The following is a 27,189-nucleotide window of genomic DNA, read 5'->3' on the forward strand; positions in this document are numbered from 1 at the left end:
CTTCAACTGAATAGAGTTGCAGAGGAGAAAGCAGGAATTGGTATAAAAGTAATAGGAGTCAGAGTGTGGCAGAGGACAGAATATACCAGAACTGCCGGAGTTCCTTATTAATGCAGTGGCTTTCACACAACTCTACTGAATCAGTTACAAACAAATTTCTAAGTCTGTGGGCTTTGTTACCACTACTGGCTGTGGTTCAGCATTGATAAAAATAAAATTGAATGTACACTATGTGCACTCTGTGGGAGGATTCTTTTAGTGCCAACGGAAACATTGTCTGTTCCTCTTTGAAGAAATACAACATTTGCTACTAAGGAATGAAAATAGAATTTTCCTAAATTACACACACACACAATAAAGAAATTATAAACCAAAAGACATAACTGTTGGTCTTAACATGATGTAGGACACACACAAAATGTCTTCACACACTAAATGTCTTCAGTGGTATGTCTTCTAAGAATAAGGTGAGTTTTTAAAGAGGATTTAGTGATAATATAATGAAAGCACTTAGGCCAGTGTTTTAATAAAAGCTAGGTTGACTGCCCTTAATCAAAATTAAGGTCTCGCTCTATTTTTACTATATTATGGGCAGATGACAGTAATGAATAACAAGGTGGATGATTCTTTCATTTGTTTGAAATATCTTAAATGGTTTAAACATCCTTCTGAGAGGTATCATGGGAGGAGTTGCAAAGAACACTCAGCATGTGCATCAGTTGCCTCTTGGATGCTTTTCCCAAGGATACCTTTTGCACCGCCATTGAGATGCATCCAGCTGACAGCTGATGTGTGCACAGTGCACAGCAAACAAGTGCTCTCCAAGCTAGCCTCCAGTAACAGTTCTGGACAACACAGGACAGGGTGTTTGCAAACATCTATTGTGGTGAAGGTCATAATTAGAATTTCACTGTATTGCCTACAGGTTAGTTATGAGATCTTCAGGAGCTTACTCATTTATGGAAAAAGACACCAAATTAATTGGGTTTAGCCATTTTGTTGTTATAAAATAACTTTTTGACTTACGACATTTGGGAAAAAGCCCCATGGTGTCATGAAGTGGTTACCTCTACTAGCAAGGGGAAGTCATTGTTTTTGTTGCTTTTCTTTGGGGCACTAGTGCCTGATGTGGAGGATGATGGATGCAGAGATATCTTTAGGTGGGTAATCCAGGACCTCCCATGCAAGCTCTTGGTTTGCCATTTACCACAAAACTACAGCTTGAGTTTCCTGAGCATCTTCTCAAGGTGTTAACAGTGCTCAGGTCAAGAAAGCTTTACACATCTGTTCTGAAGGAAATTAAGCTTGGAGGCGATTTTATCTTGGTTTTGGTGAATCTCCCAATCTTATCTGGGGGGAATGGCATTTAACTGAAAAATTGGAAAGGTTGAGGTATAGGATCTTTGCTTCACCCTTCTATTTCTCTCTAGAGCAGTAAAGATTATCCAGGTATGAGGACACATGAAACCATAGAATGGTTTGGAAGGGACATCAAATATCATCTGCTTCCAACCCCCCTGCCACAGGCATTGATACCTTCCACTAGACCAAGTTGCCCAAAGCCCTTTCCAAGTGGCCTTGATCACTTTCATGGATGGAGCAGCCACAGTTTCTTTGGGCAACCTCTGCCAGTGTCTCACCACCCTCATAGTAAAGAACTTTTTCCTGATACCTTTTCTACGTCTACCATCTTTGAGTTTAAAGCCATTCCCCCTTGTTCTATGCCTATGTGCCCTTGTAAAATGTCCCTCTCCAGCTTTCTTGTAGGCCCCTTTGGGTATTTTTTACACCATCTTTAACCAAGTGTGCTGGGACCTTGCTGTCTGGTTACTTCTAGCTGTGATGCCAGGCTGGGATGTGCCCACCATCCCTCGTATTCTCTTTACCTCCACTGAAGGACGGGCCAGGCATCAAAGCCTGGTTCTGCCAGGTGCCAGAGGCTCCCCGACCCACATGCCAATATCACCCTGTACCACAGCAATACCTGCTGTCGCTGAGCCACCTCCTGTGCAGGCTGCAAGAACTGCAAAGGGGGTTTATTAGGGAGGAGAGTCTGAAGGACATGTAGGAAGCAGTACCTTTTCATCTTTCTGTTGTTCACATACCACTCTCTTTGAAACAGACATTCCTGTCCTGGTTTAAACCCTAGCCAGACAGTTTGTTCACTCACTCCCAGTGAGTGGTGCCGGGCTGAGAGCAATCGAGGCCTCCCCCCCGGGGCTCTCCCCTTCCCCGCTCCCGTGAGGGATGGGGAGGAGGATTGAACGAGTGCAACTCCTACAGGTTGAGACAAGAACAGTCCAGCAACCAATGTACAACACAAATCACCACGACTACTACCACCGACAACAATGATAAGAGAAAATAACAAGGGAAGAGAATACGATACTACCGGCCAAGAAACGAGTCCCACCCAGAAGCCCGTGTTCTTCCGGGTAACTCCCAGTTACCCCCCACCCCGGGCATGACGTGCTGTGGTATGGAATACCTCTTTGGCTAGCCTGGGTCAGGCACCCCGTCTCTGCTTCCTCACGGCTTCCCCTCCTCCCTGGCAGAGCATGAGGCTCACAAAGTCCTTGGTCAGGGTAAACATCAGTTAGCAACAACGGAAAACATCGGTATCACCAGCACTGTTCCCAGGCTGGAAGTCAAAACACAGCACTGCACCAGCTACCACGAAGGAGAAACATGACTGCTACTGCTGATCCCAGGACAATTCCTGACTCCAACGTAGTAATTAGCTAGTTTTACTCTAATTGGCAGAAAATATGCTTTGTCAGCAGTGAATGTGCTGTAGTAAGAAATTATTTGGCTGTGGTGCCTTTATACTGGAGGGCGTGCATGGAGGAACAGCAACTGCTTCTTCAGACATCAAGAAAAAAGATTACTGCATATAAAGTGCAGGGTTTTAATGTAGTTGTCTGGGGGAAAAATGTGCACATGTGAGTTGGGGGCTTTAAAAAAAAAAAAAGCAGTTATTTGCATGTAAAAAATATTGTACTGTGACCCCCATCTCTACCAAACTGTTGCAGTATTATTCTCCACAGATGATAAATTTCTGAGCTAGTCAGTCACTCTTCATTTCTTTCAAATCTAGACCTCTGCAGATCTGTGCTGTTTATATTGTGAAACACTCGAGGACTCCGCACTGTGATCACATCAATCTGAAACCAGTGGGTTTTTCTAGATGTGTAGTTAATCAGGAACTGGTTATTTCCCAGTCCTCCTCCTGCAAATACATTACATAGGCACTCAGAGTTCCTTTTGGACGGCTGAGATTTGAGTAATATCAAGGGGTTTCTTGCATCAGAATAATGATGAGGGGGAAATGGATGAGAGTTTCAGAGAAAGCATGGAAATGTTATCTTGAGCACAGTGTCCAAATCCTGCAATGCACTGAGCACATCCTTAACTCATTCTGATGTTACAGGCATTAGGAGTTTCAACAAAATGCTGATCAGCTCTTGGATTTGGGGCTTAATAAACAGTTGTTACTTAGATGTTTGCTCTCTTTAGAAATCACAGCTGTTTTCACGTTATTTATTCTGCTGATTGGCTTCTCTGGATTGCTTTTGGTCTGGACAAATAAGTCACAAAACTGTGAAGAAGCAAGCTTGCAGAATGTAAACAGTAAGACTTCCATTAGACCAAAGCTAATATTGGCAAACAATGAAAGTTGGGCTGGTTTTGTGTGATAAATTCACACCCTGTGTTAGCTGGAGAAGACCAGTTTGTGGGGGGTATCCCCTTACGCACTGATGGCAAGGACTAATCGATGGAGGATAAAGTAACTAAGGAAACCCCCTTGGTCCTAGGATCCTTCTGCAATGAAAGAATAAGTCCTGCTGCACGGAAACAGATACTCCAGGGTTTCTATGTATATAGACAGCACTGGTTTGAGGGTGGCATTCCTGGTATCTGCTGGGTTCCTTGTCCTGCAATATCAAGACTTGCAGCACCCTATGGGGCAGGCAGTCCCCCAGATCAAGCACCACTGTGAAGAGAGTTGACTCCAGAATGCTACCCTCTGAAAGCCTTCAACTTTGGACAAGAGGAGCATTGCCTGGGTTACTCTGAAGCATGTCCTTTATTCTGCTTTATGTAGAAGCAGCTGCTGTAATGCAGCTCGTTGCTGTTGTCCTTTTTCTGTCTAGTGCTCCCTCTATATATGAGATGTACATTTGCTCAAGCCTGTGTTAAAATGTGAAGGTTTGAGGTAAACCACATAAGGTCATTTTATCCATTCCCCAACACTACCACAGCATAAATGTTGATGCATTTATTTAATGATTTGCCTGCCACTTCTGACAGATGGTTGTTTCATCTTACGCATCTTGTGTGATGGAGTGTCCCCAACTTTTCTTGACATCTTGCTCAGTTGTTTTGCTGTTCTTTTTTGCAGTTTATTTTTGGCATTGTTTGCTTAGTTGAATTGGAGTTACTGTTTGTTTCTTCATTGGTGCTTTATCATGTTACTGTTCCCATATGCTTCGCATAACTTTTTTTCTTGTAGTTGAAGACTTATTGCGCTCTATCGTCTGGGCTGTGTTAGAATGAGGAGTTTGGGGAGGGGATGCAGCACCTTCGAGGCCATTGATCCTATCTTTATAACTTTGCCCTTTTAGCTTGGAACAGATTATTTGCATAGTGGTTCAAGATTGCACAGGCAGAATCAGAAGAACCAAACTTTACATAAACCATTTATACTAAATGTTGGGAATGCTGGCAACATAAGTCAACTACAATGTCTATTGGAAATTTATCACTTTATCAGTATTATCTTTGATAGAAGTGGTCCAAGCACGTAGGGAAGTGAACCATGCCTTGGGAAGTTTAGCCTTCTTTTAAATTAATTATTCAGGACACACAGAGCCTGGCCCCTTCAATGTATATTAATTCTTTCCAGCCAGCATCCAGGACTTTTAACTTCAGTGGCAATAACAAATAGGAGGAGTCTCAGGTGAAGCCAGTATTTCCAAGTAATTAATCATCTTCCCCTCATGTTCCCTCCACCTCTTTCTTAGTTTTCTTTAACAAGGGAATTTCAGTAATAAATCTTTAATGATACATGTTAAGAATCCTTCATTAATTCTTGTCAGCTTACTTCTCTTTCTTTGATACTCTATGTTGTATGTTAGGAAGTTAAAATGAAGAAAAAACAGTTCTAGAGAGCTGGTAAATTGGCACAGTCTCTGAAAGGTTGTTTCTTGGCTGTTGGATGTCGTGTGGCATACTTGCTAATAGGGATTGTTGATTAATACTGATTGGAATGTCAAATGAATGCTTGGATACATTTACAGAATTGCAGCACGATTGCACAGGAAAAGGTAAAGAAAAAAGTAATCTGTCTGCTCCTTAGGTGGAGGTGAGCCTGATTCTAAGTTTTATTCTAACCTAATTCTAAGTTGCATGTTCAGAGGCTTTGCTTGTTGTATACTCTTGGGTGCTGCAGCAGCCCACACAGGAGCACAGCTGGGCACATTGCTGCCGACGGAGCAGAGGGGATGTATCTTTAAATAATTCTCCTCAGATGCAGGCAGCCATCAAGCCTATTCAATGTGACAGGGACAGATGTGACAGATCGGTTCTGACACACTTCCATACCACAAGTCCGTGGCTGGAGGTGACTGGTGTCCTTCCTCTGGTCCCGTCCCTGCTGCAGGACAGCACAATGACGCGCGGATGAACCTCGCCATCGCCCTCACTGCTGCCAGGTACGGTGCTGCCACCGCCAATTACACTGAAGTGCTGCGCTTGCTCAAGACGACAGACCCAGCCAGCGGGAAGGAGCGTGTGTGTGGTGTGCGCTGCAGGGACGTCCTAACAGGTGCGTGCCTTCCTGGCAATGGGAAAGCTTCGGTACACAAGGACAGCTTCCTGCCCAGCTTTCCCAGATGACCGGCTGGCAAGTGGTGGGCCCCCAGTGTCCTTTGGTCTGCAGCACCCTGCTCAGTGGGTGGAGGTGGTGGCACTCTGCAGCGGGATCTACCACACCATGGTTGAGCAGGAAGCAGAGCCCTTCAGGAGAGCCTACTTTTCATTAAAGACACAAAGAAATAATGAGACGAGGGAGGAGCAGGGAACGCTGCTGTTTATAAATATCAATGAACCGACAAAGGAGCCATCTTCCCAGGGTGCAGTAGCATACCATTAATGTCAATCATCTTTAACTTCTGTCAGATTTTTCACTTGAATCCTAGCATTTTGGCAGGGTAAGCTAAGCTTTACATCCAAACCCTTCTGTCAAGCAAAGATGATATTGTAAAACTCTGTGTGCTGTACAGTAATAGTCCCATTTACCAAGTCTATGGATTGAGACTGAAATCTCTCATGTTTGAGAAGCAGATTTCAGCTGAACTTCTTCCATCCAGTCTCCCTCCTTCTGCCTTTACAGATAAGATGGAATTTCACTGTAAAACATTTTCTTTCAAATAGGCGTTACATGAAAATTTTGTTAATTTTTAAAAATCATTCCAGCTGTTCTGTTCAGACAGGCAGGATGTGCTTTACAGTAGGTGAAGTTCATAGGTAGATTAATAACAGAGGGTGTCAGTGAGCAAGAAAACAAATGGTTTATATGATTGATACTGTTTTCTTTCACAGGGCAGGAATTTGATGTCAAAGCCAAATGTGTTATCAATGCTACGGGACCTTTCACAGACTCTGTGCGCAAAATGGATGATCAGGAAGTACCAAACATCTGTCAGCCAAGTGCAGGCGTGCATATTGTGATGCCTGGTTATTACAGGTAACGATATTCAAAGCCTAAACCATTTGTAACAATCTCTGCTGGTGTCTGTAAAAAATAGGCTTGCAGAGACGCATTTCTGGGTTTTATGGTAGCCTTGAACGCATTTGATTTTTATTTTGAGTGGGGTTTTTTTTAAGAGGATTCTGCACTGTGCTGCTTAGAAGATCAATTTCGTATATTCAGAAAAAGACTGAAGTCTCGTAGTTCTTAGTTAAAACACACCAAGGCAGAATTCCTGCTGAAACAGAAGGGTATTCAGGCAGGGCATCTGCAACAGACTTGTGAAAGGCGTATTTTTCAATAATGAATTTGAATTGAGTGTACTGGCTGCTTGTTCACTCCCCTTAAGAAAAGAAGCAGCATATGAAACCTTTCAGAGAGGCTGCTGCCTTCATACAAAATCTCTTGTCCTATTAAGCATGAAACTCTATGCAGTGACACTCTGCCACTGTACTTTGCTATGTTATGACTCCATTTATAGTACATATGAACACAGCATGTAGGCCATTGAATAAGTACTTCAAAATAACATGGTTAAATTTTAATGCCGCTGTGGCCACCAGCCCACCTACCATTCTGGTGGAGAAGACTTGCCTCCACTGCTGACCTTGTCACAGAGGTCCCTGTGGCACTCTGTGAGCACGCACTCTGTGGACTACTGCTTCTGTCCTTATTTGCTGTGCAAAACCAAATCCCCTTCTACCAAGCAAGCCATGTCAGTTGAAACTCAAATATTACCTTTGGTTTCTGAAGTCATTAGCATCCTAATGGAAATTCACATTTATGGACTTAGCTCAATTCTGTTGATACAGTGAACTTACAATAGTGCTTTCCATATCATCATTGCACTCCTCTGTGAATATAAATTTAGACTTCCAGTGCACAACATGTTGTTTTTTCCAGAGCTGTCCCAACAGGACATGGCCATGACTCTAAAATTGAGGCATTTGTGGATTAGTGTAAAATCATTCTTGCATTCTGTTCTTTTTTTGGTGTCTTTCTACATGAAAAATGGGAAAATGACTTGATAGCTGCTTGAAAGCACTAGCTATGTGGAGGAATGGGTTGTAATCCTAGTTTCCTCACATGCTATGAGAAGGATATGTGTGATTGACTTTAAGGCCCTACAGCAAAACCATATAAAGTTTTAAAACTTTGACTCACTTTGTAAATTCAAAGTAGAAGATGGCTTGAGATGCATGAGGGTTCTAATTTATTTATTCAGTAATAACCTAATAATTTTAATCAGAAATGTAGAGAATTCTTGTTCTCCTTGTTCCCCTGTGTATGTCAGCATGTGGGCATTACTTTTCTTGTGAAATAGTATCTACCCACATGCTGCCTCCACAGTGCAGCTGATTAGATAAAACTGCACTGAATTTCCATGAAGTGGGATAGCTTAAACCAAGAACTGTCTGCTAAATAGAAAATACTCGTGGTATTTAATGTTAGTTGTATCAGGTCGTCTCCTGCTGCCAAGGAACACTCCTCAGCAAACGAAGATTGTAATTTCACTGCGACTGCTTGCCTTATGGTAAATGTTTTATAGAGAATTTTGGCCCGTACTCACCCAAATTATTTTTTTTGAAGAGGTGGAGTTTTTAAATATAAACATAGTTAAGGTTTTTTAAAACCAATGTTAACTTAATGCCTTTATTTCCCATGGGTTTCTTATTCATTTATGTTCTTCATTAATAGTCCCAGTATTCCTCCTCTCATTAATCCTATTTTTAGTATACATCTATTCTGGTAGCTGCAGCAAGTCCTTCTCACTCCCTATTGTCTAAGTGTATTATCTGCTGAATGAAAGTGGTTTTTGACTACCTCTGTTCCGATAGGCTTGCTGCCTGAAATGTGTCTATGGATGAAATACTTTATTTCCCCTCCCTTCTGACAAATGTCAGATGCTTTTTGTCTGTCTTGAATTTTCTTGTCTGATCTGCATTCCAAATCCCATGTAAAATTGTCTGCTGAACCTTAGTTCTACTCTATGGAAAATTGCCTATTTGCTCTTTAACTGCATTTGTGGTGCTTTGGTCAAAGCTTATTCAACTAGAGGTCTTCCATGTATCTGTTCTGCTCCATAAAATGCTATGTCCAGGAAGGAACCACTTACTGACCTCAACTCTAAGACTTCTCGTCTGCCCCTCAGTTAAAGCATCTTGTCTAGTTCAGTAGTCTACAGCTTCATACATTCTACATGTACTTTAGTCATCTGTTTTCAAGATTTTTTTCCTGGTTTGTCATATGTTTGATATACATTGTCCAACTTAACTGCACTGCTTTTTGGAAAAGGAACCTCCTACTGCATTCAGTTGTTACAAGTTAACTCTTCAATAATGTACAACTGCTCAAACATTAGGCCAGGTGTCTTAATGGTTGTTTTGCTGACAGCCATTTAAGATTCATCTGTATTACACTCCAAGACCATTTGTCCCTATATTTCTATGTAAAGGCAATGCTTTATACTTCATGTTAGAGTTTACAGTCCTGAACTTACCCATTTCAGTAGTCTTTAAACAGTGCTAGAGAAATCTTACAGTGGCTGATGCTGCTGTACTTCATAGCTCATTTTCATGTCTATTCTGTAGTTGCAAGAATTCATGTCTTACAAAAACATGCTGTTTCAGGACTATTTCTTGTGTGCATCAGATGATTCCAGAGGCATTCCATATCAGCCAACATTTGGGTTTTAGGATGCTTCTTTTCAATGAGAAACATCTTAATTTAATTTGTTTTGGTGGCTCCTTATTTATGTAAGATGGAACAAACATAGCAATGGGAGATTGAGAGTGTGCTTCCTGGGATAGCTAGTAGTCATTAATTCAGTAAATTAATTGGCATATGGAGAACTATTTCATCCTTTCTCATCATTTGCTGTGTAATCAAATTGAAAACACTTCACACCATTGGTGTTGAGGTGGAACTTGGTTTTAAGTCTTTACTTGTTTATCTTCCTTATTTTAGAGTTTCTGTGAGATCACATTTAGAAAAACCCATACTTTTGAGAAAATGTCTGAAGTTTTCTGAATATTCTGATACTGTATATTAAATCTCTAGTTTCCTCTGTCTCTAAATCAATAACTTTTTCATTTTAAAAAGTAATCATTTGTCTGACGTGATTTACTTTTCACAAATCTGTGTTGACTTCCCCTATTAAATTGTACTTTTCCAACTGTATGCTTAAGCTGTCTATAAATATCACCTAAAAAATGTTCTAATATACATGCTATGTATGAAATTTTCAGCTTCCCTTCTAGCCTTTCCAGATATTGAAAACTTACCTTCAGTAATCTTAGACTTCCTAAAAATAACAATTCAGTGGTTCGGCTGGTGGCTCCCTAGAATAGGTAATTCATATCCAAGCAGGTGTTTGTCTGCTTTCAGCTTACTGTGTTAATAGTTGAGTCCATTGAACTCCTCTGATGGTCTGTACTACCCCTTAAATACATACCCTCCTATCCTCCTTCTGTATAATTCCTATATGCTCCTTCTGTTACCAGGATCAGAGGCAAAACCTGAAGACTGCTAACCTAGCTGCAGGTGATTTTGCAAGTACCCACAGCACTGCAAATGAAAGTTGGCATCTTTTCTTTAAATAAAAATGAACAAAAAAGCTTAAGTGTTTCTGTATATAAAAGCTGTTTACTTTGAAGTAATTATAGAAGCCTTTCGTTTTCTGAGATACAGGCAGACCTATTTAGTAAGTCATGAGGATAACTGGGTTTCTACCTGTGGATTTTTGGTTTATTTATTTTTCTTTTCTTTTTTATATTATATCAGGAAACATTGATACAGAAATTAAAATTTCCTCTATGAAGAACTACTGGTTATCTTCATTTAACTAAATCATTGTTTGTTGCACTGGCGTAAATAATTGACAAAGCTCTGAATAGTAGCATCCAGTTAGTGTCTTCCTTGTCTTTTTTTCTCACAACATGGTTCCCTGTTCAGGAGCACAGGAGCTGAGAGTATTCTGAGTGTACTTCTTGGTCTGAGTCCTGTGGGAGTCTGGGCATTCGCTCCTGTTGAAGTGGCAGATGGTTAACAGACCCAGGCTGTGGTATTGCTGGATGTTTACTGTTGGAATGTGCTTATAATGCTTATGATTTCAGTGTTGCTCTTCTCTTGTTTTCTTCATGGTTTTCTGTTGTGAACCATTACCCCTCTCCCACCTCACAGCATTACTGCAAATACAGGTTGAAGCTGTCACTGGGATTCTGTAGGTCTTTGCTTTTGTCCTCTGTTTAGGGCACAGATAGTTAAGAACTGAGGTTAATACTTAATTTTTATTTTTTCTTGTTATATACTTAGATGCATCAAAACAGAATTAGGGTTCTGTTCTTCCATTTAAATGTGTATTCTGTTTCAGCCTTCCCTTTCTTTTGAGGCATAATATAAATGATTGGCCTTTTTTGATCAAAAGCAGTTATTCATTCCATAAAGAGTTTCAAGTAATTGCTGTTTTAAAATTACCAAATGTTTGTATTTGAAATTCCAATGAACACAACTTTCCAGAGTGAATGGAGAGGTGAGATGCCAAAGGCCCGGTCACTAGATTTAAGGTTGTGGTCTGCTAACCTGCTTAGCAAAGCAAAAAAAGAGCATCACTTTCAGGTGCCCTATTTCTTAAAAAATCTGGGACTGCTTTTTAAAGTCAGGTGAAATCTCTGATTTTTTTATTATTTTTTTTTTTAATTAATCATTTGACCTAGGAATGAAGATAACATTCTAATACTTTATATGGGGTACAAGGTGTGCAGGAACAGAATCCCTGGTGATGCCTGCCCTGTTTTGACCTACATCCGTCCTTTATTTCAGCCCTGATCATATGGGTCTGCTTGACCCAGCCACCAGCGATGGCAGAGTGATTTTCTTCCTGCCGTGGGAGAAGATGACTATTGCAGGGACCACAGATAGCCCGACCGATGTTACTTCCCATCCAATACCAACAGAGGAAGATATAAATTTCATTTTGAATGAAGTACGCAACTACCTTAGTGCTGATGTTGAAGGTAAACCTTTGCCCACTTGTTTTTAACCTGGGAAGGTGTGGGTGAGTTTGTGGCATTTCAATTTGAGTGCGTTCTCTCTCTCTCTGGCTCTGATAACTGTGGTTCTTGTGCATCTGGTTGTTCCTAAAACTAGCAGGACATAAGCGTCATCATGATCCATGTTTCAGAGCTATAAAATGGTGTTTTTCAATACACCTGCATTCTGGCCTCAGAACTGGAGTTCGCAGAACTGGAACAGTTCCACCATGCATCATGATGAGTACATCAAATAATTCACCTGTTTTTTTCTGAAAGAGAAGTTGTCCTGACTTTTCCCATGTCTTTGTTTTTATTTCCAGTTTTCTAGGCACTTTATTCTTAACAGTTGACTCTTCTTGATATGGTAATTATCTAATAATGTCAGTGTTCAGTGCAAGAGGAGAATTACTTGGTGCCAGTTGTTCTCTTCAGCAGCTAAGCTGAGAACCCATTTGTTGTAAGAAGCTAGCCTGCTTTGACTTGATGCTGATTTACAGGAGAGAGGGTTTTTTCTTTCTTAGTGATTTTTTACTTTTATTTTGTGAAAACAATTGTACTTCTGTATTTCTGTTGTATAGCAGCATTAAAAAAAATCTGAAAAGTATTTGGTTAGGAGGAGCATTGCAGCATCCTTAGATTTAGGAAAACTTGCTGTCCAGAGATTGGAAATGCTACATTATTTGTTTTCTGAAGTGGGTAATTGATTGACCTGTGTTGTGTGAACTTCAGAAGAAGTCCTCAGGAAATGTACCTTTAGGCTTCGTGACTAGAAGTCAATATAGGTATGTGTGGTGGGCCAGCAGCATAGCTGGTAAAGGTAAGAATGTGGGTAAGACAGAGATTTTGTAAGGTATTTTACAGAAGTACATTATGAAGTGGTTAATTCTTTTGAATGAAACCTACCTAGGTGCGCGCTGTTTTTCACATATGCAATTAGCAGTGTTTATAGATTGCTTGTTATTGAATTAACAACTGTGCTGGCCATATCAACTTGCTGCAGACCTGCCTTTTAGCTGCCAGAGACAGTGCCAGGGTTATCAACTTACACAGGCTTGGATGAGTTCCAACTGTTTAATTATAGTGTCACGCATGCTGCTTTTTCTAGTTTCATTAGTTTATAAACGTAATATGGTATCTTATTTCTGTGATTAACACTTCATTTTGGCAGGTTAAACATGCTGGCAGAGCACCATTGATTTCTGAAATCTATTTTGTGTTCTTTGGGGGATATTTTTACACCCTTTTACTGATTTTTAATTATCATTTATTTGAAAGTTGTATTAAAAAAAAAATGTTCCAAAGGCTCCAGCATAAAGCAAATTGGCCAGTTTTTCTGTTGCAAGTTTAATAAGCAACAGAATTAATTTCATTAAAATCTGTTGGTTTCATTTTCTTTTATGTATATATATGTGTGTGTGTGTATATATATATATATTTTAAGAGACTTTCAGAGGCTAGGGTATTTTCCTACAACTGCTAAGGGCTTTTGTGACTACCTGATGCCTTCAGGCTCTCTTCTTCCAAGTTTACCAAGAAGTCAGGGCTGGCTTTAGGGATATACTTGTAACTGGACAGGAAGCAGGAACAGCATTGGGGTTTTTTTTGAGGCGGTGGTTGAGTTTGACAGTTGAATCTCTCTTGATTGATCAGTTACCAGGCTATCTCTGTTCTGTTGGATTTTTAACCAGTGTGAAAAACAGACCTCTCTGACTTTGCTTTGGGCTAGAGAATATTACTGATACTGCTCAGGACAGTGCTGATTTTAGTTCTGTAGCCCAGTTTATTCAGTTACATTGGAGGATCATCTCCAGATTTTTTTTGTTGCTCAGCTAACAAGCATGGTGTGGTGCAGTCCTTGTTTCATAGTGAATATGTACTTAGAGGCAATGCCACAAAGACCACAGGAGTGACACGAGGTAAATACCCATCAGTTCGTGGCTGATTAGCTGATCTTTTGTTCCGGACAGTGAGAAGAGGAGACGTACTGGCAGCGTGGAGTGGCATTCGTCCTCTGGTCACAGACCCCAACTCCAAAGACACACAGTCGATATGCCGGAATCATGTTGTTGCCATTAGCAATAGTGGCCTTGTCACGATAGCAGGTACTCTTAAAGTAGGAGTTTCTCTTAAAGTATAGCGTTGTTGGGTTTACCCAGTGTCTTTTATTCAAAACCTTTCCTTGTTACAGGACAATTCTTCATGCTCCTATAGCCAGATAATCATCTGCCAGTAGTAGTATGACTGGCTTATTGAAGCAAGCTAATAAGAGTGATGTGATCTACAAAATATATATAGTATATACCAACTTGGTGTTCCCCTTGCTTTCCCCAAATAAAGGGGTAAATGTGTGGTTACAGGTGGGAAGTGGACAACCTACCGTGCCATGGCGAAGGACGCCATTGATGCAGCTGTTGAGGCACACAATTTGAAAGCAGGTTCCAGTAAAACTCTTGGACTGCAGCTGCAAGGGGCTGAGGACTGGAGTCCCACTCTCTACATTAGGTTGGTCCAAGACTATGGACTTGAAAGTGAGGTGAGTCATGGTGTCTGTTGATGCTCTGATATTTTTTTGTTGGAGGGTTTTGTTTTTCCACTAAATCTAATACCGGAATAACTTGTTTAAAGGTCTGTTAAACCTGATAAGAGCTTATTATCTAGCTGGGGAAGAAAAATGTAGTAATTTTTCTTTTCTTCCCTTTTTCCTTCCTCCTAATTTTGACTGTTTCCTGCTTTAAAATGTTACAACATCCTAGGATCTGTCTTCCTTTGAGCCCAAAAAAGTCTGTACCTCAGGGATGATCACAGCGCAGCAGAAGAGTTGGAGCATCATTAGTCACAGTTACACTGATACATACATAGTGGTGTCAGTGCTGGCCTAACCCATTCTCAACACAAATAGTTTCCTCCCACACAATCAAAATCTAATACCCTCTTCAGCCTGTTTGTTACTGTTGACAAGAGAATTGACAAGAAAAATGTGTGCATTTGATGTGCTTTCAAAAGCCTATTGAATTTGTTTTCAACTCCATAGGTGGCTCAGCATCTAGCTTCGACATACGGCGACAAGGCTTTTGAGGTCGCCAAAATAGCCCAAGTTACAGGAAAGAGATGGCCTATTGTTGGAAAGCGTCTTGTGTCTGAATTTCCTTATATTGAAGCTGAGGTATGTGGAAAAACTACATGATGTTCTCACTTCTCTTCTTGGGATAAGCAGGTTTTAGAGCAGGTCGGTCTTGCTCTGTAAAACATCTCCATAAGCCTTGTCCTTTGGTCAGATACAGACTTTTTCCTGTTCTTGTTTTTCTCCTTCTCTGGAGCATGCTTTATTTTTGTTTGTATATACACATATTAATATATTTTTTAAAAATTAAACATTTGTAACGATATAGTGTCTATTTTTTATTTCATATATACATGTTTGATGCCAGGTAGATTTTATAAAATGTCCCAAGGAAGATTTTATGTTGCTTTATAAAATGCCCCAAGCATTTTGAACACTCTGCCTGCTTGGGTGGGAACAAGTTTATTTTGTATAGCCAACCTAGCAGGAAGGTTTGTGATGCTAAATGTAATTTCTGACAGTGCCCATTTTCTTTCTCATCTGCGTTTTTTCCCCTTCTCTTATTGTTCTAGGTTGTCTATGGTGTCAAAGAGTATGCTCGCACAGCAGTGGATATGGTTTCCCGACGTACTCGCTTGGCCTTTCTGAATGTGCAGGCTGCAGAGGAAGCCCTGCCAAGAATCGTAGATATAATGGGAAAAGAACTTAACTGGAGTGAGCAGAAAAAAAAGGTACAAAGGGCCTTTTTCATCTCAAACTGTTTTGTTCTTCTTAAGTAGTTTCCATGTTAACGATCTAAATTAGTTGAATAGAAAACTTCAAGTGATGCTTTCTTCCCAAGAGAATGATTCACTTGGCATATTTCACTATAAAGACTTTATCAAAATAGCTGTGAAATGAGTTGGCATTGGCTGGGGGGTGGAGGGGAAAGTGAAGATCTGTGTCCTGTTGTTCCCCAACTTTAAAAATGAAAGCAGACTTGGCATTACTATCCTATTCCTGTACAATAATTTTATTTACTGACACTTTTCAATAGATCTGCCTCAGAAAAGGAGGATCTTGTAATATGTGTCACTCTTTTTTGTCTGCTGTGTATTTTGAGAAGTGATGATACTGAGTTTGCATGATTCTTTGTCTTAAAATAATGTTTAAGGTCATTGTTACCTTCCTTTGCCCAGAGTGGGTCTGTGCCCAGACAAACCGTGTGGGACTCATCTTACTGTTACTTGCAGTCCTGATAACACGCTGTCTTTGTCTAAGCTGGTTTCTGTGTGCCTGCTCTGTAGTAAAGATCACTTCGCCTAATGAAGGCATTTGCTGTAATGAACTGCACCCTACAACCCTGCTTAGATCTCCACAAACTGACAGGAGTACCTGGGATCCGTGGAGATCTAAGCTTAGATGTAGACATCCCACTTACTGACATGAATCTTGCCCCTACTGAACCATCATGTCATGTAAGTTATGATTATCAATTCTTTCTGTTGTCACAAAAAGAGGTTGCATGTGTAATGCTGCCCCGAGTATGGTGGAGGAGAGGCAGCACAACAAGTGCTGTAACCAAATGGGACCCGTGGTTTGGGACTTCTTTTACTCTGAAACAAAAAGAACCTGTAAATGCTCACCTAGCTCTTCCACTCCAAAGGAGATGGGAAGTTTCCTTCAGACTGTTCATGAAACCCTTTAGCAAGGTAGAAGTGTGATTAACATTCTGGAAGGAGCTCATTTGAATCCTCTAGCCAGAGACCTGCTGTGATCCTAAAGCCTCCCCACAGGAGTGCATAAAGATAGGGCTACCATCATGTCACCGATGCGTTGCTTTTGTGCGTGTACATTAAGCAACCTCATAGTTGGAGGTGTTTGACTGAACTTACAGGTATCCCACACTTACCAAACAAGATTTGCTTATATAATAATTTACTGTATTAAAGAAAGCTGTATCTATTCTTTCATAAAAATAGATTGGAAAATGGGAAGCTTATAAAGCAAAGAGTTTGAAACTAGCATGATGTTAGGGTTGGATGGACAGCCTTAGCTCCAGCAGCCATAGTTGGGGAGTTAAGCTGTAATTATATTCTCACTGTAACCTGCAGGAATGAAAATTAATACATACCGCATGCACCTGTAGGACTGGCAAAACCATCTATGCTTGCCTGAGTACCCTAATGCCAGCATGACAGTCTCTACATTCCCCAAATGTCTGCTGGGCTTTCTTTTGGGAAAGTCTCCTTCTCTTTCAAGTGAGGCTAAAGTTCCACTGAGTTACTGAGCATTTCTTCTGTAACCAGTCTTGGCCATTTTGAAGTGCTACATTTTTACAGCAATCTTGCCTGTGTTGTATTTTGACTCGATGGACGAGGCAATTCAATGCCTATCCAGACGAGCATGCTTTAATTTAGATTTTACAGTAAGACCATTAAATAAGTCTTTGTTGGTTTGGGACTTTAAGGCTAATTTCTGTGCTTGTATTGAACTATGTAAGAGTAGTACGCCTTCACAAACAAGGCTTTGCTAGATTAAGTGGCTTATGTGTACGTGCCTAAGGAATCTTTTGCTGCTGCTGCGGCCATTCTGCGATGTGTACTATTTAACATTGCTGCCTGCATAGCAAATGCTTGTATCACTCTTAGAACTGTGTTTGATGCACCCATTGCTGTAGAAGGAATTCTGCTCTACAGTACTGTATGTGTGTCAGGTGCTTATCACTTACTAAAAAACTGGCTATGGAAGACCTTCCACTGAACTTTCAGATAACAAATCAGTTTTACTACCATCCAGAAAACTAGTTTAAAACATAAAAGAACCTGCTTGGTTTTGAGCCTCCTGATTTTTTTGCTTGCTGATTTGAGACAGGTGAAACCTTGCACTAAGATATCAGCTGTGAGTTAAATGGCATTTTGTAGGCCTGAACTGCATCTGCCATTTGTCATGAAACAGGTAGATACACCATGTGTGACTGAAGGCAGTGTATAGTCCTTAAAGCATTTACACGGTAATTAGAAGTCTTTACTAATCTTGATACCTCTTTTCAAAACTAAAAAGTGCCTAAGAGTAAGTTGGGTTTTTTTAATACTTCTCAGGTACCATCTGCTTAATTTTTGGACCTTAGATAAATTCTAGTTAAGTGGAAGAAACTACTAAATAATACATTAAAAATAATTGTGTGAAAGCTCCCTATTCCTCAGATACACAGTTTTTCTTTTTTTCTTGTAGGAGGAACTTGAAGCTGCTAAGAAATTTCTCTATTATGAAATGGGCTACAAAGTAAAATCAGATCAATTAAGAGACAGCTCTGAAATCAGTCTAGTGCCTTCAGATATTGAGAGGTGAGTAAAGTAAAAGAGTTCCCTATGCTGCTGGGAATTAATACCTGTCATTCTTCTGAGTGCGGTTTTTCCCACTGATAATCCTTATCTTGCAGATACAAGAAGCGATTCCGCATGTTTGACAAGGACAAGAAAGGGTTTATTACTATACTGGATGTGCAGCGTGTCTTGGAGGTAATGTTTCCCTGTGTTCTTTTGGTTTCCTTTTTAAGTTTCTCATCTAAATTTGAGAGTGTGGCATAAATAGTACTGAACAATGCAGCTGATGTACTTCTGTGCTTTTATTTGTCTAGAGCATCAGTGTGCAAATTGCTGAAAATACTCTTCATGATATTCTAAATGAAGTGGATCTGAACAAAAATGGACAGGTTGAGCTCAATGAGTTTCTGCAGGTAGGCGTCTCTTTGTTACGAGAGAAGCTGTAACTTTAACGAAGGTGTAAGTATTTAACTTTTTTCCCCTCTGCTTAAGGGCTGGATTGGAGACTAGGTGAGTGTTACTTGAGTAAACGCTGTAGTGTTGATGCTATTTGCCAGATCACAAGGTGAGTGACACACACAACCATCCTCAAGCAGCTTTGAAATTCAAGGATTTTTTTTTTCATGTGCAGAAATAATAAGACCCCAAAACCAGTTCCAATTTACAAAGTGTACTGCAGTACAGACCTGAATTTTGCCCTTTATCCTACAGAAGTGCTGTTTAAGTATAATCAAAATGATAAAACTGTCCATTGGAAGGTATATGGCACAGTTGGGCACACTGACATTTATCTTGGTCTGTTAATTGATTAGTAGTTTCTAAACTATTTTGCCTATTTTAAAGAATGAGCTTGCAGCTAAAACACAGTTTATATATAAACCTATAACCCTGGTTTAACTCCTGGGTGCAATAACGGTACCTCAGTTTGTATGGAAGATGTTACATTGACAACCCATGCACCTGCCTTTTGCGGGACTTTAAAATAAAGCAAAGGGTACTACGGAAATGTTTGTTTGCCCAGTCTCTCGTGCCTATGCTGTTTGCCAGTCAGTGTTGTTTTTGTGGAGTCTTCCTTGGTGTGGTATTTCAAGTGACTGCCATGTCTTCCCTGCATGGTGGCAATGATGAATGCCGAACATGAGATAAATTCATGCTGGGGATTTTGGTCAATGTCAGCCTTTTCTTCACTGTGTCAAGTTAAACAAACAAGATCAAGGCAGAGGAAATGGTAATTGTCTCTCTTGAGATGAGCTGTAGATAAGAGCAGCATTGTTGAATCTAAATGCAGAAAATTTTCACAGGTTGTGTCCAGCATTAGAAAAAGGGACTATTTATTTGCCTAAAATGCAGCAATTTAGCTGGGTAACTGAAATTCACTTGGGGGAAGGGTCAAAAAAAAACTCCAACAGACAAACAGTGGTGGCAGAAGAAGAAACAATGGCTTTGGGAATTCATGCTTACGGATTCATTTAAAAGAGAAAATCACAGCTGGTTTTCTGGCTATTGAAAAGGGTCTCCCTTTTACACCCCTCTGCATGTGAAAACTTTTAATTGATAGGGGGGGAGCTCACCTTTCACTGTAAGGGCTGTGTTAAGCTATGATGTGGCTAGTTTGGATACACTGTGGTTACAAATTTGGAACAACTTGTAATTATGTCTGCGGTGGATTTTTGGTGGCTTGTTGGATTTTTTTGCTCCCCTGCGCTAAAAAGCCTCAGTTGGGGTTGTGTGCCCTAAGGCATTGTATCTGTAAAATGTGAAAGGCAAGCCACTGTTTTGGTATAGTTTCAAAGGTACTGTTGTAAAACTCTGTAACTGTAGCTACTGGCTTCTCCTATGCATTTCACAGTTGGAATATTTAATACTGGTGACTGGCACTGCAGTAAGGATCACTTGTGCCTGTGCACCTCCTTCCCAGGGAGGCAGGGAGCAACACACAGGTTGCTCCTGCACAGCTGAGTGCCTAGGATGAAGTGTGCTAATAAAATTAGCAGGAGGTTGCCATGGAAGGAACAAAATACATTAAATGTTTGTTTAATTTTATTTTTAATGGATCTGTTATGTCAGCCCCCAATGCTTTTGTGTTTGCTTTCTGAAAACTTTAAAGTAATTGCATTTTACCACAGGATGCGTGTGGAAAACCGTGTGCAAATATTTGTGGACATTTATATTAGAATATAGGAACACAGCGTACCAGGGTGGCAGCACAGCTCTGCAGAGAGGGAGCAGAGCAGTCCCAAGCACTTCCTTTGACCAACTGCAGGTGCCCATGTCACTCCTGTCACTCCAGTAACAGTCTGGTGAGCACCGATCCCGTCAGGCACTGATGCCTACAGGTTTTTCACAGAGAGAAAGCGGCCTGTGTTGATCAGGAACACAAAGGGGTTGTTCCACATGACAGGAAGGCAGAGCACTGATGGTGTTTGTGTGCACATGGTGCTGTCCTATGGCAGTGACTGTTTTCTTAGTGGTGCTGTCATTTATGCTCAGGGAAGGAGCGACTAACTTGGGAGCTAGTTTTGGTATGCAAAGTCAAAAACCTTGTTAAATCAGGAAGAAGCTTTTTTTCCCAACAGCAGAATTCCTTTCTGATCCTCACCAACCCACTTATCAGATACTCTTCTTTTCATGGCAGTGTCAGGGGATCAGCCATCAGCAACCACCGTTTTATGGTTGCTTCCCCCAAAAAGCATGCCATATGAACTGTAGTTGGTATAGTTTCACAGTTACTGCTGTAAAATTCTGTATCTCTGTGGCTACTAGCTTCTCCTACGTAGCAGTATAGTCAGTCCAGACAGACTCAGGACTGATAGCAGAGTGTATTGCCAGGCAGTGTGCATGGGTGAGAGCAGGGCCTGTCCTCTTGGGACCTCCCTTGCTGTGTGTAAAGATCACTCTGGAAGTGGGGTGGTAGGTGATGGGAAACACAAATTCCAGGTGATCATGGGCTTCCCTTGCTGGCTGTAGCTACTGTTCTTCCTGCTGTTGGTCCTCTCCTTCCCAACTCCATCATCTGCCTTGCCTCAGGACTGCACAGGGTCAGTAACCGCCTTCAAAGTGCAGGGAGGTTTTTCCACCCTCATCTGGGTCTGCAAAGCACAGAGTTTCCCTCTGACCTTCTTCCCTCCAGGTACTAATTCCTGTTTTGACAGGGTTGATGCCACATTTGCATAGGTCCAGCTGCAGATATAATTAATAGATTTTTTTGTGGAAGGGAAGAAATCTGAAGGATTCTCAGCACTGGATGGGAATAAGAAATTGCATTTTGTAAGTGCCAATTGCTTTCCATAGTAGTTTTTGACAAGCTGGCTGCATGTAATTTCAAGTCTAATGCTTGCTTTATCCAGGGGATAAAGAAGAATTAACTAAAATCTTAGCACTAGTGTGTGTTCGTTAAAACAGAGCCAAGTCCAGTTTCCAGGACTTAAAGGCAAATTAGTTTTAAAAGTCTGTAAAGGAACTTGGATTTGAAAGAATTGTGGAAGTCAAGTGTGCTGTCTCTACAAAGAAGGGCATATAAATGAAAGAGGGTATGGTCTAGGATCAGTGGTGGATCAGGAATAGGGTTCTATTAGTTACATCTTTCAGGTACTTTAAAAAAAACCAACAAACCAGCTCTGAAGTGGATGGGTTATCCTTCATTCTTACATGCAAAAACCCTGGGGTTGACTGTCGCTTGCACCGTTACTTCCAAGTGGATCATATTTGGTACTTCTGCTTTTTCCACCACCCATGCCGGGCCAAAACTTTCAGGGAAATGTAAATGAGCTCAGAAACCATACAGCAGTTTTGCTGTATATATGGAAAAATCAGTTCTGTGTATTCATTAACACTTGCTAATGGCTCTTGGACAAAACAATGAACTCTGCCATTGTTCATAGTGAAGCTGTGTGGGTGTCTCCTGCTGGTGGCCCTTGGGTGGGACACACAGCAGTGCCTGTCTGCCTCTCGTGCAGGGAAGCCAATAGCACCAACCTGCATAGCTCTGCCGGGGTCCCATGTCCCATAAGCCACATGGGCAGCAGGGGTTTGTGGTGTCTGCCTGCGGACTGGTGTTGGTTGCTATCACTCTGGCTGCTTGCTGAGGCCTTTCATGAAGTGCTGTACCTTCTGCCTCTCTCCTTTGCCTTGCAAAGGAATTAACAGAGTGCTCTCCCTCTTGTCTCCTAAGCTCATGAGTGCTATTCAGAAGGGCTACGTGTCTGGAAGCCGGCTGGCTGTGCTCATGAAGACTGCCGAGGAGAATCTGCATCGGCGCGTGGGGATTCCAGTGGACCGGAGCGGTGGTGGACTGTGAGTTCAAATGCAACGTCTGCTCACAGCCATGGCTAATGGAGATGCATCTCTGCTAAAAAACATTCCAGTGCTTCTGACTGGCCTTGCTTGTTCCAGATGACTGGCGTCTGTCCATGGGTGTAGCTCTTACAAAAATATATTGGTGCATTTGTTTTCCTTATTAATGGTTTTCTGTGCAGCTCTTAATACTCCAGTATGTGGCCTTTTGGATTGGGTATTCTTTAGACACAGGGGTTCATTAACAAGAGTTCAGGAATACAGGTTAGAAAGATTTGGGTGCACACACAAGTGCATGTGCACATACTGCCTCATTCATTAACTTCTATATCACCTTTACCTTCAGAGAAAACAATGCTCAGAAAGTGCATCCTGCCTTTAAATGCATTGCATTGAGTTTTGTGAATACACATTTAGTGTTTAAAAGTTGTTGATCTCTGCTGATCAAAAGTGAGACAGGGAAAGCTGGTGATCTGGGTTGGAGATAATAACACAAAAGGATCAAGACTGACACTTCCTGAGGCAGCAGTTGCGAAGAACTATTGTGAGGTTCTGTACGTGGCTGGTTTTGCTCTTCCAAGTGCTGTTATTTCAGTGGTACCAGTACTTGGCCAGACAAAAATACTGGCAGTATGAAGCTGGAAAACTACAAGACATCTTGATTAATCACCCAAGCTAATAATTTATTTAAAAGCATGGGGACAGCTTTCCTTTCTCCCATATTAATAAAAATAGGCTTCCTTTAATAAATAGCGTAGTCTAACAGGTGTTGGTTTATGCTGTAAAAGGCTTCATATTGTTTTCAGTTTTGGACAAACCCTGATGATCTGTAGAATATGGCAGGTTTCAATAGCACGATGGTCTTAATTCTTCATTTAAAAATGCTCAAACACAGAGTGAAACAATCAAACTTGTTTTGCATTACACTAAATCGTCTGTAAAAGTGAAAGGGCTATTTTTCAGCAGATAAATTGGGGGGGGGGGGGGGAAATAAGATCATCACTTGAGCTGTTTTCAGTGGTGTTGTGTCTGTCTGTTTGCCTTTCTGTTGTTGGATCGACTAGGGTCAAGATCAGGTGGAAGACTCCTGCCTGATGTAGAACAAGGAAGGGAAAAACACAAGAATGGTTTATTGATGAATTTGTCCTTCTGTTGTGTTTTTTAAGTACCAATTTACAACTTAAAGCTGCAGTTCCGAGGTGTTAGGTTCTCTACTTCTGTAAAATCTAATCTATTTTAACCAATGTCACCACTTTCACTAATGGAAAATAACAGTACAGGACTGAACAGCAAGGATTGCTTTGATATTTTGAAAGGGAAGACGATTACATACACAAAATGGAGATGCTGAGGAGTGTTCATATGGCACATAGTAAGTGCTGAGGTTGTGTTTGGCTGGAGAGGCAGTCCTTTAAAAAAAACTAAAAATTCAGGTGCTAAAAATGGTAGATAAAAGAAAAAAAAAAAAGGGCAAGCCTCATTTAAAATTCAGTAAATGGTTATATTTCTGCCCAATTTGTAAAATCTGGAGTGAAGGAGACAGTCTTCGATAAAATGCCTTTCGGATGGTTTTTGCACATTAGATTTTTCTTTGACCCTGCCTTTTACCAAAATGATGGTGTTATTCGCAGTTGTGGCTTTTTTGCTTAGAGTCCTGTGCTGGCAAGGCATGGTCTGGGTGACTGAGGACTTAGCATGTTTGGTAATGTAAGAATTATTTTATGGACAAAGGGTTTTGTCTCTGTGGTCCTGCAAACTTTTCTCTTTTGAATTATGTTCCAGTATATTCAGGTGAAGTATGTAATGTTGTGCACAGCATCATATCGCCAAACCCCTCTTCAGATGAAAAGAGAGCAACAAATTTTACATACCCTGTAGAACTGGGGAGAATGAATGTAGGATACACAGGTTGTTTGGGTTCAGTGAGGAAGGTCAGGACGGAAGGGGCTTAGGATTCTACTACTAACAATAAGGAGAAAACAAAGAAGAAAACATAAGTAAGGAGACCTCTTCCAGGCCACATAAAGTAAAATATCTGCAGCATTTACAAAGAAAAATTCTCCTTTATCAATGGCACTGTTAAGAATTAATAATAAAAGTTTACCTGTGAAGCCAGGACTTTCTGCTTTGCACCCAAAGTATGCTCTTTGTTCTCTTGTTTTGGTAATGCATACAGGATGAGACTTTGGGATTTTTCTGGCTAAATGTGTGTCCTCCGATAGGAATTTGCTTTGCATCTTAGGCACTTTATTGTCATGCTTCTCTTCTCTTTGTATGCCATAGCAAGATCTTGTATGACCACCCTGTGTAAAGATTGCATGTGTTACTTAAAACAGCTAAATCTGTACTTGGAAAAATCTAGAAATATTTATTTATCACCTCACATCTTTTCAGGAATGTTGGATTTGGTTTGTTTGGTTTATTTTCTTTTCATGTGAATGTACTGTAGAAAGAGTTGTAGGGTGTCACTGTCTTGCATTGCTATGGTGGAAAACCAGTAATGTGTTTTGGGGTTTTTGGGGGGGTTGGTGTTCTGGTTTGCTTTGGGTGGTTTTGTTTTGTTTGGGTTTTTTTTCATGTTGTTTTTGTTGTTTTGTTTTTGGTTTTTTTTTTGTCTTTGAAGTGGGAGTTGGATTACTGGATGTGGTAATATTTTGGATTTAAAATAAACTGCATGCCTGGAGGGGAGGGTATGCATGTACATGCAGTGTGTTTATATATGTGTGTACAAACACGTGTGTACGTATGTGCACACATGTATACGCATTGCCTGTTTTACACATGGCACTTAGGTATTTTGTGAGGTTACTGTTCTAGTCTGAACTGTTAAATACTGTGTTTGAGGTTGGGTAGTCATTTTTATAACTGTCTTGGTCTTTTACTGCCATTATTTATTACTTTTGATATACACAATGAGCCGCATGCATTTATAGAGCAATAAGAGGATGTATTTAATGTGCCTTGTTTTTAACTGAGCAAGAACTGAAAGCATGAATCAATAAAACTGATTAAAAATGGTCCCTTCACTGGCAGTTTGTTATGGCAGTTACAAAAATAACTTTGATTATCCTTGAAAAAGTTTATTTTTAAGGGGAGAATGTTCAGATAGATGCTTCTTCATAAACATAACATAATTTTGTCCATGCTTTCCCATTTCAGCTCAGAATTTAGTGCTTCATAGTTTAGAAGTGAAAATTGAGAGTTAATGCAGCACTTAGCATTCTTGGGATGTAGGAGCTGTGTGTGCTCGCCACTGACACACAGGGTGAGGTATTCTGCACTGCCATCTCGTACTAAAATCACAGCCAGCCAATTGGCCTGGATTTTGGGGGGGTTGGAAATGGCAGTCTCAAGTGTTCCTTTGCACGCTGATGAATTTTATCAGAACTAAAATCAATAGAAGTGAATGGAAGAAATTTCATAATCCATTTTGATCATTTTACATGTCAACTTAGTCCAGGGTTGCCATGTGTTGATAAATGTTCTTACCAAAAAAATGCTATATATTTTCATTGTCAGTAAATCAGTAAAGCTCTTATCAGTTTAAATGCAATTTTTATAATCTCCATATTATTTTATAGGTTTTAATTTTCACTTGTAATAGGGATATTCCACAACTGTGATGCAGCTGCGCCGAGTACAGGGTTTGTGTACGTGCAGGCAGGATAACTCCCCTCCACGTGTCCCCCACAGAAATAAGCAGGACCAAGACCTCCAGAGTGGAATTACAAAGATTATAAATTTTATCTAATCGGTGATGTGTAAGTAATATGTCAGAAAATCTTTGCTGCAATCATTTTTGTCCCAAATATTTTATAGCACTAAAATTGCCTTGAGTTGTGATCTTGATTTTGCTGCTCTCCACAGAACTGAGAGGAATAGGATTTTTTTCAAGGATGGTGTTTTGGGACTGGGTTCCCTTGCTTTGCACAATTTTCTCTACTGAATGTTCAAAAATTCAGATTTATTGCAACTTATGTTCTTTTGCACTCTGCAGCCTGTTTTAGAAATACAATATAGAATATCATAGCAACATTAATATTTAAGCGTTGCTGCCTGAGCTGGGTGTTTCCCCGTGTCAGATATGAACTGATTGTACCTCTTCGAGGAGAGAAAACCGTCCTCGGTGAGGGTGAATCTTTGCTGCTAAGTGAGCATTACTTCTCCTCACTGGAAAAGAGGGGGTTCACGTTTGTGGGAGAGTTCTGCCTCGAGGTTTTAGTCCCCATTCCCCTTTCTAATGTTCCCCCCAATTTTTGCATGTCTGTACCCCAGTGCAGGAGCACTGCTGGCAAAAAGAGTGCGCTCAGCTGCAGAGGCTGGAGGTTACAGACTGTGTTTCAGGATCGATACCTTCTTCACTCAGAAGATGCCGCTGATGCAGGCATGCTCTGGGATAATCTCATCTTTTCCTATTTTGCAAATAAAGGCAGAGATTAAATTTTGCTCCCCTGAGCAAGCCTTTAGCTTGCTCGGGTTTTGGTTTATTTTTTCCCACAAAAAGCCCTGTGCAAGGGCTGTCATGTATGTTAGGTTATCCAGTTGGGTGTGAGCAGGGGGCTGGTTTCTGGAAAATATAGGGAAGTTTTAACTGTGTATTTCACTGAACTTGATCCTCGGCAAATGCCAGTGTCAGCCACCGTGTTTTGTCTGCCTCCTCTGAACCACTGCAGCCTGAGACTGATCAATGCACTCAACAGGCTGGGGCTGCGTTCAAACTTTCTGTGTTTCAGCAGGTGAGGCTGT

The 27,189-nt window shown here is 40.7% G+C and overlaps 2 protein-coding genes across 3 annotated transcripts in view; both read left to right on the top strand.

Moving 5' to 3' along the window:
- GPD2 (glycerol-3-phosphate dehydrogenase 2) overlaps positions 1-23,374 on the top strand; it is a 69,976-nt gene extending 46,602 nt beyond the window's left edge. The window contains exons 7-17 of one of the 2 annotated variants that reach the window (XM_061445836.1): positions 5,663-5,827; positions 6,604-6,748; positions 11,573-11,766; positions 13,752-13,886; positions 14,142-14,317; positions 14,816-14,947; positions 15,418-15,576; positions 18,059-18,171; positions 18,267-18,345; positions 18,465-18,563; positions 22,322-23,374. In XM_061445836.1, the coding sequence (XP_061301820.1) occupies positions 5,663-5,827; positions 6,604-6,748; positions 11,573-11,766; positions 13,752-13,886; positions 14,142-14,317; positions 14,816-14,947; positions 15,418-15,576; positions 18,059-18,171; positions 18,267-18,345; positions 18,465-18,563; positions 22,322-22,447 (1,523 nt within the window). In that variant the 3' untranslated portion in view covers positions 22,448-23,374. The remainder of the gene's footprint in view (positions 1-5,662; positions 5,828-6,603; positions 6,749-11,572; positions 11,767-13,751; positions 13,887-14,141; positions 14,318-14,815; positions 14,948-15,417; positions 15,577-18,058; positions 18,172-18,266; positions 18,346-18,464; positions 18,564-22,321) is intronic. The other variant, XM_061445844.1, reaches the window with a different exon arrangement.
- KCNJ3 (potassium inwardly rectifying channel subfamily J member 3) overlaps positions 1-27,189 on the top strand; it is a 650,962-nt gene that overhangs the window by 502,806 nt on the left and 120,967 nt on the right. The gene's annotated exons all lie outside the window — the stretch shown is intronic.

This window comes from Pezoporus flaviventris, unplaced genomic scaffold (genome assembly GCF_033815535.1).
Source record: "Pezoporus flaviventris isolate CSIRO_AGI_PZ_B2104156 unplaced genomic scaffold, CSIRO_AGI_Pfla_v1 ptg000001l, whole genome shotgun sequence".
NCBI lineage: Eukaryota > Metazoa > Chordata > Aves > Psittaciformes > Psittacidae > Pezoporus > Pezoporus flaviventris.